The 17,687-nt window shown below is 53.1% G+C and overlaps 1 protein-coding gene across 6 annotated transcripts in view; it reads right to left on the bottom strand.

Annotated features, from left to right (window-relative positions):
• Positions 1-17,687, bottom strand: part of LOC149341289 (band 4.1-like protein 4) — a 91,388-nt gene that overhangs the window by 44,987 nt on the left and 28,714 nt on the right. For 4 of the 6 annotated variants that reach the window (XM_089543314.1, XM_089543315.1, XM_089543310.1 and 1 more), the window contains exon 2: positions 8,988-9,092. In XM_089543314.1, the coding sequence (XP_089399440.1) occupies positions 8,988-9,092 (105 nt within the window). Of the gene's footprint in view, positions 1-8,987; positions 9,093-9,187; positions 9,321-12,486; positions 13,061-17,687 lie in introns of those variants that run through there. The other 2 variants (XM_089543312.1, XM_089543313.1) reach the window with 2 other exon arrangements.

Here is a 17,687-nt window from a genome sequence, read left to right as displayed (position 1 = left end):
CAACGACACAAGCTAGGAGTATGTACGTACACCAGCTGAGATTACGGCTTACACAGCGAAGAGCTCGGTACCACGCTCATGCACAGTTGCGGTTGATTATACTGCGTTCGTTTCGCGCAAAGCTGCTCGCCCGGCGAACCTGCACGACGCCGTGAATGGAGCTGCGCGTTTTTCTCCGCTGTCCGATCTTCTTGCTTCTGTGCTAAGGACGGAATAAGAATCATCAGTGCCGGCCGCCAATTAGTACTCCCGGTCACGGCCGGAAGGAAACAAAGATTGACCGAGCAAGCAGTGGAAGACCTTGGCGGAACTGCTTAGTCCGGGCACTTGCACAAGCGGTGTCAAAGATTTATAGCTTTCAAACGAGGTACTTTTCCAGCCATGAAATCCGGCTGCGCTGCCTCGCACAGCAAGTGTCTTAATTACTGAGCGCGGCGTCGGTAAGCCGTGTGCATACAGAAAAGGCTTCCGGCACTTGTAGCTTCACTGCACTGCATGTCTGTAATGAGGAAAAGATTGCCATTCACGTTTTGCTGCGCACGCAACTGGATAATTTCAATTAACACTGGTGTGAGTGCAACCACTAAAAAAGAAAGCGCAGCTTAACTTTTCTAAGCTGACTCAGCTGGAGAGAAATTGAGACCTGATGATGGGCTCGGACCTCGCGTCGGCGGCAAATGTTAGTCGCACTCAATCCCTTGCTCAAAATCTGTCTCGCCCGGGGCCCGGCTCACCTCAACACTAGTAGACTAAAATGTAGCACAAGGTTCCAGCTTATCTCCTTGAGAACAATTACAGCACGGTTCGTCGCAATATCGGCAGCCGTCACTTTCAGCCGCCATCTTTCACGCGCTGCAAAGTGCACACGCCCTGCGATACACATTACGCAGACGTCGAGACAGCTCCTCGCAACGCCGAGCTTTCGGCGGGACGCGAGCTCCCAGCTTGAAGGTTGCCTTTCATCTCCACATCTCCGGCAGGGGATCGCGCGTGTTTGCACGAACACGCGCGGGGTATAGAGCTCCAACCGCAGCTGGACAAACAAGGCGCGCGCATTTGCATTTAATGGACGCCATTAGAAGCGGCACATTCGCGCACGAACACGGCACGACGGAGAGGAAGAGAAATATTAAACGGCCGCAACGAGTGAAAGCCATATCTCGGCGAGTGAGAAGCAAAAAGGGAAAACAGAGGTGGACGATGGAGCGAGGAAGGCAAATTGCAATGATTTGCTCAACTGTACACACACGTGCGCGCACCGCAGAGGCAGGCGTGTCGGCATTTCGGAGAGCAGCGTTGACCTCCCCTCGGGGCGGGCGTTCGCGCTCCATCGGCAGCGCTCACTGCGACGTGCCTTCTCGACTTCTCACGTCTCGACGGAAAACGAATAGAGCGCGCGAGTGAGGAGGAGAGATGCAGCTAGACGAGAGGGAGAGGGGTACACAGCGCGCTCCGAGGAAGACGAGGAGGCCTCGCTGCCACCGGGAAGGACGTGGCTGCCGCCTCCATCGTCCGTGCACGCCCGCCTAAGCGAGATTGATCGGCACACACCGGTCACGTGATGCAACGAGTGGCGTGCACCGGCGAGAGCTGTGTAAGCTACGCCAGCCACGCCACGCAGCAGCAGCAGCAAGCTGCGCGGAGGAGCCGCACGGCGGATGAAAGGTCCTGGAATGACGGCGCATACACTGGGGCCTCTATACGGACACGTGGCACGCAAGAGGACGGACGCTGCAGATGCAGCGAGATGTGCGTGACGTGCCGCTGCTCGCGCAAGGCTTGAAAAATTGCTCGGATTAGGCGCTGTTGTACACGAGCAAGTGTGTTTCTGTCCGGGGAGATCCAGCTTGAGACATGGGCTGCTCAAGTGTGTCTCGATTCCTCAGAAGCGAGAATAAAAGCGGGAGAGCGCACTTTCATTTGAGCACGTACGATGACACGTACGACGTAGGCTGTTAGCATAGCCAGTGGCTCTTCCTCTATACGAATTGCGCTAGGGTACATACTGCTGGTACTACATTTAATGACATGCGTTAAGACCTGCAATCTTTCAAGTGCAGATATCAGCCATCGGCGTCGCTTAATTCGAACTCCCGGTTTACTCGAAGTGACTCTTTGGTCCCGTCAATATATAGCGTACAGGTGCGGCTAAAGTATTACGGAGAACTCTTCGACGTTTAGAGTTTACTCACGCGTTCCATAGAGAAGCTATAGTGGTTGTTTGAGCTCATACGTATGCATGAGCGCACAAGCGGCATGTACTAACGTATGTTCAAAGCGCTTCCTAATTTTCGCTAGGTAAGGCTTGAGAAGACTGATAGCCGGAGCGTGCCCCGTAATATTATGGCCGGACCTGTACTTCAGTCAGATATACAACTGAAGAACGAAGCGGCAGATGTCCCTCAAGGCCCTCCAGGCAATGGCGTCGACCGACTTTCACGACATCGCATTTCACCCAATTAAGAAGTGGCTAATCCCCTTTGATCTGCCACCCCGTGCGAAGTCACTCTAGCAGGTCCAAGGGGATTAACCAGGATGTCATGAGAATCGATCGACGCCATTGCCTGGAGGGCTTCCTTTGAGGGCCATTTACTGCTTCTTTCTAAAATTGTATCCGCGACGATAGCTCCGCGTATTTGGAACACATTTTTGACCCCCTTCGGCCTACGAATTTACCGAGATGCGACTGTATTTATGCAGCTGCAGTGCACAATACCGAGGTCGGCTTTACGTACGTCGCGAGAATCGCGAAGAAATCGACTGTGCCCCCCAGGGTGCTCGGGAAATAACGTTCGGTCCTCAGAAGCGCTCCCACGAGGGGCTGGCTTCCTTCGGTTCCAGAAGAACACCGCCTCTATACGATCACACACAGGCGGGCCGCTCCCGCCCCCGTTGCCAGGGGATAATTACACTTCCCCGAAAGGCACGTCCGAGGAGCGCTGCCTCGCATTTTATCTCCGTTCTGACACCCCGGGGCCCGCCTGGCTGCTCCTCGATGCTTTCCCCGAGAGGCCGCCGCATACCCGCAGCTACGCTGGAATCGAACGCCAAATGCGGGCCGTTTCTCTGCGCCCGCAGAGGACAGCGGCTGGCAGCGCCGTGGAAATGAGCCCAGCGGCTTGGACGCCCCAGGAACGCCGCGTATACGCGTGCTGGACGCTCCTGTACCCGCACACACGCCGACACACGCAGGGCCTGCGTGCGGTGCAGCGCGTGTCCGCACCAAGCTCCATCGGCCACGCGATCTCCCCCTCGGAGATTCCACTCCCTTCTTTACGGTCCCGTCTTTTTCCGGGTTTTCACCGGCCGCCGCTGCGGAGGTGCGTGCCCGCCGTCGCTTTCATTCCTCTTCCCCGTCTCCTCTTCTTGCTATTGAATCCTCCTCCTCCCCCTCCTCCGGGCAGACGCAATGAACCGCTGCCACTGTTCCCACTGCTGACCACTGCGGTTATGAGAGGAGGGGCACAGCGAGCGGCAACGGACGGGGAAGAAGAGCCTCGCAGCGGCATTCCGCAGCGCTACAAGGCAGCGGTGTGTGTATGCGAGGCGTCAGTAACCCCGTACGCGGCTCTATGCAGTATGGATTGATTTCAGCGAGCCCGAGTAGAAGCCCCGCATATGATGATGGGAGTTCGCGCCGCGCTACCCGAAAGGCAAGCACGGGTGACCTCCTACAGATGCCTTACCCAGGAAACAGATAATTTCAGCTCTCTAGCAATCTCCTCTTTGACCGTAACACACACGCTCTCGTCTGAGAACCTATGGCGTCAAGAACTTCGTGCGAGCGAAAATCCTCATGGCACGCAGCAAGGCTCGAGCTTTAATACTCGTAAAAGCATCGTATTCGCTTCCTGCAGGTCGGACGGAAGGGTTTTATAAGCGTAGGTGCGATGACTATTGATGGAATTTCTTTTCAGTCTCATAAAACTCTACGCTAGCAATAAAATAAAAATGTGAGGGCGAGAGGGCAATGATAAGGAGGAAAAAAAATTAAAACATAACTACGGCAAATTGCCTTAAAGTGGCTTGGTTCCTTTCGACGGCGTGAGCTCATCCGTATTGCATCACATGTAGAGAGTGACGGCGCCGCGAGGTTGTAGGGATAGAAGAAAAGCGACGGCCTCGGGCTTTGCCTTCGGTGCTCTCGGCTATATACAAAGGCCAATGATCGCGGCAGGAGCAACGGAACGATCCACAGGCGGATAGTTCCCGCAACTTCTTTTCTCTCTCTCTCTGCACCTCTCTGCATCTCGCTGCCCTTCCCTTTCTCTCCCGCTCACTGCGCCCTCAAACAGGCACCGGCAAAGAAAAGACCGCTGGCACGTACCTGTGGAAATCATCGTACACACTTCGCATAATGACACGGATTCTACCCGTGCTTCCCGCAAATCTTCGGCTATGCGGACTCATGCGCTTTAATTTTTTACCGCGCTCGCCACACAGCGTATGCACTGTTCTCGTTCACTCCAAATAACGCGTGCGGGAACGGACCACACGGCTGCAGTAGGCGTGAAGTGGTTCCATGAAAATGGTGCGCCCACACGGCCGCAGTAAAGGCGAATATACTGCGCCAGTATGCGGGGAACGCTGAGCCATCAGCTGCATTGCGCTGCTACGCGCCGAGCGCGCTGTGACCCGAGAGCATATGCCGCGCGGCAGAAGTCTAGATCGTGCCGCGCATATGTCACGCTCACGCCCCACTCGGTATGGCCGTGAGCGGATAGCGGCTTCCGCGCTGCGCTCTCGGGGCGTCCATTATCGACCCGCTGCACGGGTCGCTCGAATCTGTCCGGAGCTTTCAGCACCGACGGACAACGCCGAGGAGGCGAGGTAGCGTTGTTGCCGTTCACTTCATCGAAACGGTATAGGAAAGGGCCAAGGGGGAGGGCGTTCTTCCGGGTTCCACTGGAGCCCCCGCAGAGAGCACGGTCAACCGCTCCTATCTCGAGTCACGAGAGGCGGAAAACGCGCCTATGTCCTGCTGTTTGCGGGGTATACGTATACGACTTTCTTGGAAGTCTGTCAAACACCCCTGTCGATACACGCAGAGAAATAGTAGCCAGACGGGAGAAAAAAAAGGGGTGTATGGATTCATTTAGGGGAGTAGATGCATTCTCGCGGCCACTAGTCATCATAATCATCAGCAGCCTCACTTCGTACATTGCAGGACAAATGCCTCCCTCCACCCCACCGCCGCCCACCTTTAGCCTACAGTACCGCCATCCACCAGTCACCTACCCAATTCTACCCAGTAGCACCGCCCGCCGCCACCTCCCCACCACACCTCTGACGGCAACCCCCCTCCCCCTTCAGAAAAAATTCTGTCACGTGTGTGAAGCCTCCGTTCAGAGTAGAAGCATTCAATATAAGTAAAAGCATCAAAGTAACTATCAAGGGTATATCCATGAAAGTTCTTCGCAGAATTGCTGCATCATATATCTGATCGCCCCGAAAGTTTTCTGGTGGAAATCTGGAGGAGAATTGCGGCGGCAATGGTATTCGAACCGCGGCCCTCTTGCACGCAAGACGGATGATTTACCCCAAGGCCAACGCTGCATAGTTCCCAGGCTAAACACCTCTCCCTCAGAAACAAGCTACGAAGGGACCATCAGCCAGAATTACTCTCCCTGAGGACTAATCGTACGTTGGGGGTACTAAGTGCTCCAGCAAGTTCCATTTACACTGCTGATTATTGCAATAAATGACGAGAGGTAGTATACAGCTCGATTTGCTTGCCGCGCGTCTTGATAGGTCTTGATATAGTCATTGCCCAAACGGGTAAGGTCCCTGTCGCAGCACTCCGCGTTCCAGCCACAAGCGATGTATGTGCAAGTGCATGGCCCACGTACGACCGCTGTCCATTGCGGCCGTCTCCACGAGGGCTGACAAGCGAGGCCGTTGCCGCGGAAGCGCCTGGCAGTCCGCTCCGTCGGTGTTGGGACCCATTTCGTCACTCGGCCTCCTCTTGAAATCCGCAGAGGCGGCCTCGACGCCCAAAGTGTTGAACAACGCGTGGCCTTCGAGCGCGCGGCTTTCTGGTTTGCGTTCGCACGGTAAACACAACGCGACCTGCGCCTCGCGTCTTCACCGCCGCGCCGAGAGTTGTCGGCATTGTCCATCTATGAAGGAAAGAGTGAGAGGGAGAGAGGGGGGCAGCTACATTTCAAGCTCTGAACCATGGCCGGCGCGCGAAGTCATCACCGTGGCGCGGATTCGGATTCTTTCGCGCCTTTGTTGCATGGGCCCGTCGAGAACGACGCGTTCCCGTCACGTCCGTATCGCGGCTCCTATCTCACGAATATCCTGTGGAAAGCGCGAAGCCCGACCGTATATTTACCTCAGGTAGCGCGCACAAGCGATTGTTTACCATGATAACGGCGTCTTCAATACAGATCCGTCGGTTTTTATGATCCTAATGACGTCCAGGCAGGTGTCCAGGTTTCCGCCTGATGTTGCCTTATCCATACTCGCCCAAAACTAAACTTAGCTCACTGTTGCCTCGTCGTGCACCTTGCTTTCGCTACCACAACCAATGCAAAGGATAGTTCTGAAAATCGCTACCATTTCCTCAAAACACATCCATCTCCAGTTCCCCCAAAGAAAGCAAACAATTGCTACTCAAGCGAAAATTCCCCTACTCTCGCCCGCTTCCGGGATGAAGTGACGTCAGCAGCTCTGCTCCTTAGAGCGCACAGCCCCGACCTAGGCCACTCGAACCGCATGACCCCAGATGGTACTTCATCCAGATTAAGGAACACTCTCATTGGACACACCACAGTCCTGGATCGGATACATTGGTCAGGGGTGACGTCATTGGCCAAGGCTTGGCCATTATGGCCCAGTTCTATCTGAGCAACACTTATGTGAGCCAACAGGGGAACGCGGTGGTTTTCGATTGCGACAGAGAAGACGGAAGAACGCGCATTAGATAATCTTTCTCTCTCTCTCTCTGTTCTCAATAATAGTGAACCAATGGACGCACCACCCCGTGCCCGTGTGAAGCAACCGCCGGCGACGACAGCGCAGCGTCACGCTCGGAGAGAAAAGAGAGCAAATGGGGCCGCTAGGCAGCTTCGGCGATCGGTCGCGCCTCGAAGGCTGCGCACACACACACTCACTACGCGGGGCAGCGATGCGCGACTTGGCGCTTCGTTTCGCCCCCTTGTCGCTTCGGAAACATCCAGCCGGAAACGACGCTCCTCACAGCCCGACTCAATGGCAAGGAACTGAGGCGGAGTTTCGCACACGCGAACGCGAAGGAAGGAGTCGGCGGTTTTCCTCACCGACGAACGAGCGACTTGTCAAGCGAATGTTCGAAGGAAAGCGCCACGAGGCAGATCTTTCATCACTTGTCGAAACAATCATTTTTCTTTCCTGTTATTACAGTGGCAGCTTTAAAGGAAGGGACAGATTACAGGCGGAGATTTAAGTTACGCGTAGGGGGTTGGCGTAACGGGACCAAACTTCGATCGCCAGCAAATGGGCAGGAAAAAGCAAACACGCGGACCTGTCCTGCGTGCTCTCAGCAGTCTCTTCTTTCGTCCCATTCTCCCAACCATCGAGGCTGAGCCCGGGTTTCCACAAAACACTGTGCCGTTAGTCCAGCGGCCATCCGTCAATAAATAAAAAAGAAACTGCAGTGACCATGCACGTAGGGCGAGTCTATCCACACGAGCAAATCAGCAGGACACCGACGTGTGCGGACCTTAGGTAGCGGTAATCGTAAAATTACGAGTTGTGTGCTCTCTTCCGCAGGTGTGATGTCACACGTAAAAAAAAAAGTAAGAAGAGATTGCAGCGCGCGCTTATGGGCACTGATGAAAACACGGCCATATGTCGATGCTGTACAATGGCCCACGAACGATGACAGCTCTGCACATGCTCGTTCGATCCGACCAGAACATAACAAGGTCTGGCACGTGCATGCAGTCCAGGAGATTTTCTTCTAAGCCGTGCAGCTGGACTCTAGAATTCCTGGATGTCGTGAGCTTCGAAGTGCTCTTGCCGCCTTCTGGAGATTTGGAATGCTGACGATGCAAACGAAGTCAAAACGTATGGCCCCGAATAAACTCCGGTGGGTTGTACGTTTATAATGAAAGCTGTGTACCTTTTGAAACCTATAACGATAGGCACTCACATATAACTTAGCTAAAAGTTTCTAGCTTACCGCGTTTATGTTCATATTGTGTGTCGACCGATTGCGTCGCATGACGTCACAATAGCAGGAGAGAGTCGCATAGTGTACACTCCATCCCATAACTTGCAGCAATGCCAAAGGCAGCGACCCCCTTAGCCAACTAGGCGAGCACGTTAAACGTGTTCCTCCGCGCACAGTCATCTGCGTGTCTTCTGCTCGCGGCGCACACAGATATGGTTAGAAAAGGATATAAATCGACGCTGTGCAACATAAGCGTATCTACTACGTTTACGTACGCTAAACGCAAGCATTTGCTGGACGTTACGCCGTTTATCACAATGGCACTTTTAGTAAAGCGTATGAAAACGGAGACGCAACGATATGATGATGAGCTCAGCCTAGTGGCGTCATGTGATTGTTAGAACGGGAAGCATTTTTATAAACAAACCGACGGCCCTAGTTAGGACTAGAAGCGGTAGAATCATCTCTCCAAACGAAAAACATAAGTTTATCGCTCATGAGCCGAAGCGAAAGCCTGGTGCCCCACCATTCATGGTCAGTGAACGTACTGAAAACGGCTTAACAGCGACGAATTCAGGCCGAGGCGAGGGGTCCTGCTTCGAAGGGGGCCGCCATTTTGGAATAAATATTTTAGAGCACGCAAGAATCGACGTAAAGCGATCGTACGTGAAGGCTCGATATGAAAGAGCGTTTGGCTCATGCGCACTTTAAGGTACGCTAACCCGTATGCCTGTATGCCTTCTTTAAATTGGCACTGCATTCCGCAACGTCAGAACGTTGCCTGTGCACTCATAGCAGCTTTAGCAATGCTGCAAGGAACTATACTCACCGTCTGCGCGAGGTTGTCGACGAAGCGCAGCCCGAAGTAGGCCGTCTCCAGCAGGTTGAGGTGCTTGTAGACCACGTCCAGAAGGTCCTGCCCACGGGATGTGTTCTGCGAATGAGGAGGACGGGGAAAGGACACGACCACGTCAGGCAGAGAGGAGCGCAAGCGCACTGGCAATACTATTAGCGCCATATGTGTATCACCTGCATCAGTCGTGACCCAATGCACTGTATTCAAGAAGTAGCCAAAAGCGCAAGAACACCCTTCCAATTTTTTAACGGTATCACGCGAGCATCGACCGTTCGCTTGATCAGCGCCCTGACGGAACAAATCGGCCAACTCGCCGAGAGTTGCTGCATGCGCACGAAGACCAGCTCACGGTGGCCGTCGTCTGCTATAGGCTGTTCCAGGAGCTGCGCGCGCCCCCGACCCTTTCCTTCGATCGTTACACTGAAGCCACGTGCCGCCCAGCTGCTAACAGCTTTGCTCAGCGTTTCTCAAATGGACCTTGTTATGAAGCTTTCGTTCGCTCTTATTTTGTTTGCAGTTCTATGTGGATATGGCTGTGGCCCACAATTTTGATAAGCGGGAGATAAAAACTGCCAGGTCGTGCGATAAGCGAAGGAAGGGGTTGGAATAGCTCCAGGAATAGCCTGGCGGATGACGGCAGCCGCGTCCTGAGCTTCGTGCGCATGCGGCAAATCTCGGCGAGTTTGCCCATTCGTTCCGTCATAGGGCGTTGATCAAGCGAACGGCCGATGCTCGCGTGATACCGTTAAAAAACTGGAAAGGTGTACATAGCGAGGTAAGTGTTTGGACGAGCCTCCAAAGATTGGTTTCGGTTTCTAAAAGGGGAACAATAGCGTTTACAATCGCGCCATCCAAGTAAGATTGATTTTATCTTCAAGTGCGAAGACTCGGGAGATCTGTGCAGCCTCATTTACTTGCACTGTGCATAATTGTTTTCCATGCTCTTTACAATTTGTCTGTTCTACGTTGGATTTTGTTGCCGCAACATTTTACTGGGCCTACTTTTCGGCAGATACCTCCTCCTTTTTGTGCACGGCGTCTACTGTTTATTTTCTTCATATAACATGAGCTGCCAAAAAATTCTCGCTTGACAATAGCGGGGACCGTAAATCTAGAAGCAGCCGTTTGTCCGAAAAGCCTTACGCTGTAATCGCTGTGGTAAGTAAATAAATCGCTGTGGTAAATAATGTGGTAAATAACTCAATTCAACCAATTTCGCTATTTAGTCGGGCGCGCCTAGGCTCTCGAGGTTGCGACTGCAACAATTCCGCTGCTGCGCCAATCATGAGGGAGCATTTTTTTTTTTTTAAAGGTAAACTTGTTGGTCTTTTCACGGGCTTTGAATTAAATAATGTGCAAACCAGTGGGTGTCCACCACGTCACCCGCACCATAACCCTACCCATACAGCACTGAGGCGAATTGCAGAGAAAAAGAAGGGAGAGCGAACCTAATGGTGAGAAAGGCACTAAGGCAGATTGCTCCGCCGTGCCATATAACAACCTTTTCCTTAATTGTAGCAGTCCATTGTCACGCTCAATAATGAAAAAAAAAAGAAGATGAACTCGCAAATTATGTAGAATTTTTCAGCCTGGTACGCATGTAGGGCGTTAAAAGGTAAAGAAAAACAAATGGTGAGGTGACAGCACCGCGAACATAATCGCGCGGCTATAGTACATGCAAGTAAAGATAGTGGGAGGCAAACAAAACCAGCGTGAAAGAATCGCGAACTTTGGCACGCCGTTGGCACCTTCAGCTAAGCGTGCTGCCACCATACGGTGTGCACAGCCATTCGCCGCGCTCGTGCACCGCGCGCTTTCGAAAAGGCGCAAACAGCTTTCGGTGCAGGCCGAAAAACAATGCCCCGTACATCACGCGTGCGCCTGCGAGCTTGCCATTTGAAAGAAAGCAACAGTAACACCACGACATGCGCGGTCGAAAGGGCTGGCTATAGGCACTGGCGAAGTGGCGGGGCGAAATAAATCTATGCTTTCGAACACTGCAGTCAAGGCAGTGGAAATTGTAGGGCACCCGAAGTGCCCAGTGTCTTGACAAATGCTCGTTTGTTGTGCGGTAAGAGTTGAAACAACAGCTCAATCTGCGAGCTTGCTTGGAGAACAGACGAGCTTTAATTATCCTAAATCCCTCGATTGTTTGGCAATTCTGTTGTGAAGGCGCAAAAGTGGGTTAGCAAAAAATGTCACATGCGAGCCCGAGTATGCATCTCTGCCTCAGAAAATTAAAAAAAGAAATACAGGCAGCCATAGCACCTGTTCCCACAGTACACGGCGCATAGAAAGCCAATAGAAGCATAGGGAGCCCATTTGTGTATATCACACAAACAGACAGCAGCAGAAAAGGAAATTAGCCAAGACCGAAAAAATTCAGCGATCACATCGGGATTTGGATCCAGCGCGATTCTTTTCAATGTACAGCGTTTTCTCGCGGCCGAAGTAAAAGTAGCTCCATTTGCAAACATTTGAGTTAATAATGCGCGCGAAGTGACATAGCAAAGGAATTATTCTGCACGATGTGTCACGATACGGCACGGCATACGACGGGGTGTACGGCATGTGCAGAGTTAAGGGAAGAGGCCGGTACGTGGGGTTTAACGTCCCCAGGTGAACGTGGCTTTGAGAAACGCTCTACAGTGAAAGGCTCAGGATTAATTTCAGGCTTCATCAACGTGTGCTGACACCGCACAGCGCGCAAGCGTCTTTTCATTTCACCCTCATCGAAATGCGGTCGCCCGCAGCCGGTATTCGATCTCGCAACTCTTGGATCAAGAGCTAAACGGCGAAGTTAATGAGCCACCGCGGCGGGATTTAAATGACATTATGTGGCATGCTACTCTTTCGCTTGATATTCCTACTACGATGCCCCCTCGAACAGAAAAGCGGAAGAGATAAAAACCATTTTTTTTTTAACCTCCTTAGATCAGGCACGGGATCAATATCCAGCGGGGGCTTCCGGGTATATAAATTTGGAGCGACGGTGCTTCGAACCTTCGCGGCGCCCGCTCGGCACGCTACCTCAGAGCATATCTCATGTCAGGGCAGTGGACAAGTGCACGTCCTATACATGCATCATAGCGGCGCGCATCGTCAACACCCTTTGGAACGAGGAGAAAAGGAGCGCGAACAAGAGGGAGAGGAAAGAAACAGAAGAAGCGAATTAACGGGAGCGGCGAATAAGGAGACGCGTGACCGGTCTCGCGACTTCTCGCATTGTTCGTGACCGAGCGTCACCTCCGATACAAGCCGCGCGCACGCGGGAGACAGAACATGCCGCAATGCCCTTGTCCTCCGAGAATAGACTGCATCACGACCCGATAGGAGCCGACTGCTGTGCCCTTCAGCTCGCGCAGTGCAGTCTCCGGCGAGAGCAGCAAAATACCGACGAACACGCGTCAGAACAGAGGTCGCATCTACACTGGAGCCGCAGGAAGAAAAGTCTAACGTGCGTTCCACTTACGATAGATGGCAATCTGGAGCACCTAAATGGCATCCCGCCTCATCAGCTCACGGTCAGGGAGGCCGACGTCACCGCGCGCGGCCCGCACTTGGAGTACGCATCTTCAGACACCCCACGAATTTAGTTCCCGAACGAAAGAAGTCGTGCGTTATTAGCCTCTCGCTCCATCAGGATCGCGGCATAAGCCGCGCACCTGCCGAGCGTTTAGCACCGACCCGCGCGACTCCTCCGGGTCGCCAGCGCCGTAATTACACCTGCTGCTCCTCCTCACAGAGCCGGCATTCGCCGAAGCGTCGCACCGAGCATCCCGAGACGATCACTTGGCTCCGTGCTCGGGCGTCGAGCGCTGCCAGCGGAGAGGAGGCGGATGCGGGGAGGGAAGCCCGGTCAGGCCGTGATTAAACGTCGACAAGGGCGAGAACAAAAGGGGGGCCCAACGCTGACGGCGCCGCGGTCATCGAGGAGGAGGAAGAAGCGACGCTCACGACACGGTGACGATGACGACGCCGCTGACGCGGCGGCAGAGCCACTCGCACGCTCGCGCGATGACGGGCGAAGAAGGCGGCCGGCAGTGCGCGATCGGTGATGGACCGATCGACCACCCCGATAACCTTGCGCACGCACGCCGATAATAATGGCCACGCAGAGAGCAGTGGGGGCCCGCTGTACAGCTGGAACGCACGCGGGTCGCACGAGGGAACGCGGAGCGTAGTGCGTACACAACCGCCGAGGGGGGCGGGGCAGGCGTGATCTCCCGCGGTTCACTGTACCCGGGGTCGCTGCTAGCTATGCCTGCCTGTCGCGTGCCTGCATGAGCCCTGTGCGGGGCCTATTTTCGGGAAGCTGTCAGGGGGCGCGCGTGGCCGCGGTGTTTATGCGTACCCCATTGAGCAGTCCATTACCGCCACTAAACGCTGTAGTGAACCTCCACGGTGAAGAGAAAAATGGATGCACGGACCGACGTCCACTTTACGTCCAAGCAGTAAGTGTACGCTACACGTATGCGAGACTGGTGCTGATGCTCCGTGCGTGGCTGCCCGGCGGAGTATACCGACAGAGCTCGTGACGGTAAATGCAGTTCATGCCCTGATTTGTTCGTTCGCCTCTCCATATATGGGTAAGCGAATTAAAATGTTCGCCCCTGGATGTTTTCATCTTATAAACATCCCGGCTGCGACGGCCGTGTTTCGATAGAGGGGAAATAAAAAAGGGGCCCGCGTGCTGTGCGCTGCCAGCACGCGTTTTTGAACCCGGGTGGGCTAAACTCATCTTTAGTCCTCCACTAGGCGTCGCTCACAGCTCACGCACACGTTTGGTACGTTAAGACCCATAATTCACATTTCATTTTATAAACGCTCGTCGTTTCTATGAAAGCCGAAACCGCGCGCCCAATCGCGGTGGAATGCGCTGAAACGAAGCCGCCTTGCAAGCCTCGTCTCTTGTATACAGATTGCACCCAGCGGTTTCTTACTGGTTTAAACGAGTGTAGAGTGAGCTGCGGAGTGCTATTTCTGCAGTGCTTCCGTTCGTTTTCCTCCAACTTTTCTCGGCTTCCTGTTCATTGCGTTCTCCCTCTCCGTGAGTGTGCGCATTCTCTTCTGAGCTCCAGCGCAATCCCGACTACTCGCAAGAACCAGTAACCGCGCGATGATTTTTCTGCGATGGCTTTTTTGCGGCTGAAATATCGGTGAAACGAGAGAAGAAGAAAGAAAGCACAATAACATTGAATAAACCAACGTCATTGAAAGCCGCTGCCATAACGCTACCAAAAATTATCTGTGCGGATCATTTTTGGTTTAGGACTGACAGAAAATGGTTTGGCCAGACAACTCTGCTGTATAAGTATACGATCAGTAGTATGGGCTTATGGCGGAGGGCGATTCAGAACAGATTTAGCGCGGAAATAAAACGCTGGATGACCCGACGTTGGAGATCTGTAAATGACTATACTAAAGTCGAAATCGAAATATCTTTTTTTTCAACTCTGAGGGAAGCTTGCTTTTATTTTCTATAGGTTACAGCCGTGTGTTTGATGACAATAGTGGACAGGCAAAAGTACAGGTAAATGTTTTGCGACGTATGCATGCTATTTTCTGTCGCGGCATGCAATAAAGGAACGCGATGCAGCCCAAACTGGCACACCGTAATGCACCCCAGCACCAAGTAAACGAGGAAAGCGCAGATCCGGGAATTCATCCCTAAATGCTGATCAGCGCGTTATTACGGGCTGTTTGCTTATACTTAATGCCGCGTCTTTGAGCGCTGTTCTCCAGGAACATACAATAAACTTAACCTGGGGCTTAATAACAGCCAATGTGTATTCATTTGCTTACTGTCGGCCAGTTAATAACGGTTCCGTCCGGTGACAGGAACTGGCGGGCCGTCAGCGGCTCGCGCCCAGATGCGGATTAAATCTTCTGGCAGCTCTTTTACTATGATGTACCGCATTCCAATTCAACTCAGAGAGCGCGCAAAGCCTCCAGCAGCGAGTTTTTAAAGTGAAACTACCGTAACATCGCGTGTGTTGTTCGGTATCTTCGATAGAGGAGTGGAAAAGGATTAAGGCTTGCCCTCGCACAGGAGAACGTTCACAAGCTGTCGCCTATTCGCCCCTTCCGAAACGCCTGAATGTATAGACGCTTAGCGGCAATGAACTCGAAGGGTAGAATGTGGCTCGCGTGATGTATATACTTCGCCATCGCATACTTAAGCTCCACCTGCGGCTACGACGCAGTTTCAAAGTTTCACTGCTGCGCTGGCAGTAAATAGCACGCGCACTAAACTTGCCTCGGCTTTCATGTTGGTCCACTCTATATGGCACACTACAAATCGCGCGAATCAAAAGCCGCACCAGCGGATATATCTGCAGTATAAGACATTCCTTAGCATTCACAAACGAAAAGCGAGCGTCCAGGAAATGCGACAAACGTGAAGCCAATTTTACGTCGGGCAGAATCGGATGACCTTTAATTTTAACCCCTGTACGCTGAACCAGCCGTATAAAATGCCGGAGAGCTTAGGCATGAACGAAAGCTATAGTAGTTTCTTATTTTTACATTCGTTTTATCCGGTTTAGTTACAGTGAAGTTTCGCTGTGTCCCTCACGGAGCAGGATCACTTCCCGTAACCGCACAGCCGCACGCACCCGAACCCGGTGCCTCTTCTCTCTCAGCGACGAAAAGAGTTTTGATGCGGTATAGCAGCGCAAGCCGCGTCGCTTTCGCCGTTCCCGGAAAGACGCGAAGAGATCGTGCCTGGCCTCGGTTGCTTTTCGGCGTCCCGTAACCCGTTCATCGCGGGCGCATGTGCTACGCGCAGTGGAATCCAGTTTCGCGCACGCGCGCACTTCCCGCGACTGCTTCCCCGACAAGCCTCCCCGGAGCAACTCATCAACGGAACACCTGCGCTGCTGCTGCGCCCCAGCTGACGTCCCCTGGACGCCCGGCTCTGCTGCGAGACGCCCAGGCTTCAAAAGGAAAGAAGTGCCGGCAGAAACAACAACGCACAAGTAAAAGAGGAGCGAGAGGACGACGACTCACGGCACACGTGCAAGGGTGCTTATATGAACGATCGAGCGGTGCAGAAAGAAAGATTAACGGCAGGGAAAGAAATGAAAAAAAGAGAGGGGGACCTCGGTCCCGGGAAGCCCACGAGTTGCTAGCGCGGGCTCACTCTCCGAGAAGAGTCACGATCGCGCGCGCTCGCCGGTGTGCCGTATGCGAGTCCAGAGGTAGCACAGCGCATGCTGCTCTGGTGAACTCCGCGCGAACTCTTCGTTCATGGGCCTGGCCTCCGAGATCACCCGCAGGCACTCGTTGCGCGCGGGTAATCTCGGAGGCCATGTCATGGGTTGCTGCTTCCTCTCTCGTCTTTTGTTTGGAGCCAGGCGCGCACAGCCGTCGAGTGTGTCTGCACTGCTGCGGCCGCAGTTGCAGGGGCTCTGTGACGGGCTTGAGCTGGTGTTATGCAGTACTTTTAGTAGCTTTCTCTCGGAGTATCGAGTAAATAGCTGCACTTGGAGGAGCACAAGCAAGAACCTTCGGGCTAAGCAAGGTTTTGCCATTTAGAGCCGCAGTTCCGTACGAACGGAATGCACTGAGTGTATATGGTAGGGGACGAGGGGTCACGACAGACAGGCGCGTCTTGTGTGCGAAAATAGCTTGGGAACGAAAGAGCAAAGATGCGCGCCAAAGATGCGTGACTGCGGTGAGTGATCGACATTTGACGCGCCAGTTCACTCTGCAGCTTCCACACCCATTATGAAGCCTGCCATTGAAAGCACTGTCATTTAGGTGCTGATGACACGTCGTTTTCAGTTCAGCTTGACCCGTAGCACACCGACACAGCAGAACACATTTTCTCGGGAGCAAATGCAGCATCCTCAGAACACAATGACAATATATAAAGACGGTAGAAAGGTTATTACCGTAGAAACCGTGACAGCCTACAGTTAATAAGAACGGTAAACTGGGCTAGTTGGTAGGAATTCATACTGGAAACTGCGCAAAAAACGAAGACACAGAACGAGAAGGCACGACACGGGCGCCCGTGTCGTGCCTTCTCGTTCTGTGTCTTCGTTTTTTGCGCAGTTTTCAGTATGAACAGCCTATAGCACCACGAACAATGAAAGCGAGAACGTCTGGCACGCTGTTGAAAGACCGATGACCGCAACGTGTAACATATGGCTACTGCTCCTGCATGGAACAAACTCAACTCACTCAAGACAGCAGGCCGTGAGAGAAGCGCTCGCACTTAATCGCGTTTCCACACAGGCTTGATTGGTTCCATTTAAGTTCCATCTATTTGGCTGGAACTTACATGATGCCAATGAAGCCTGTGTGGAACGGTGACTATATTATAAGGGTGTACAACGCTACTCTTAAAATCTGTCTCAAACATTTTATCTGGAACGATCATCACGTTTACATATGAACCAGCTTAATTCGTGCGGGAAGCGAACTTCTGCATCGTCTTTTTGCCTCTTTTGAGTGGAGCGTGCTAGTTATAAGCGGAGCAGCCGCCTATTCGTTTTCCCCTGCTCCATACGCGTGCGCGCTCGTCGCGTAGTACGCCATGGTTTCAACCGCGCGACGTGCGGAATGACCGCAAACGATTAAGCTGCAATCGAGGGAAGCTTTGACGACGGCTAATCGGGGCGAAGCAACGGGCACACACCGCTGCAGGTTCAAGGGCAACAAAAA

This window comes from Amblyomma mixtum, chromosome 5 (genome assembly GCF_055824585.1).
Source record: "Amblyomma mixtum isolate Tamu chromosome 5, ASM5582458v1, whole genome shotgun sequence".
Classification (NCBI taxonomy): Eukaryota; Metazoa; Arthropoda; class Arachnida; order Ixodida; family Ixodidae; genus Amblyomma; species Amblyomma mixtum.
Note: the sequence above shows the minus strand (reverse complement) of the source record. Positions and strands in the feature narration are given on the sequence as shown.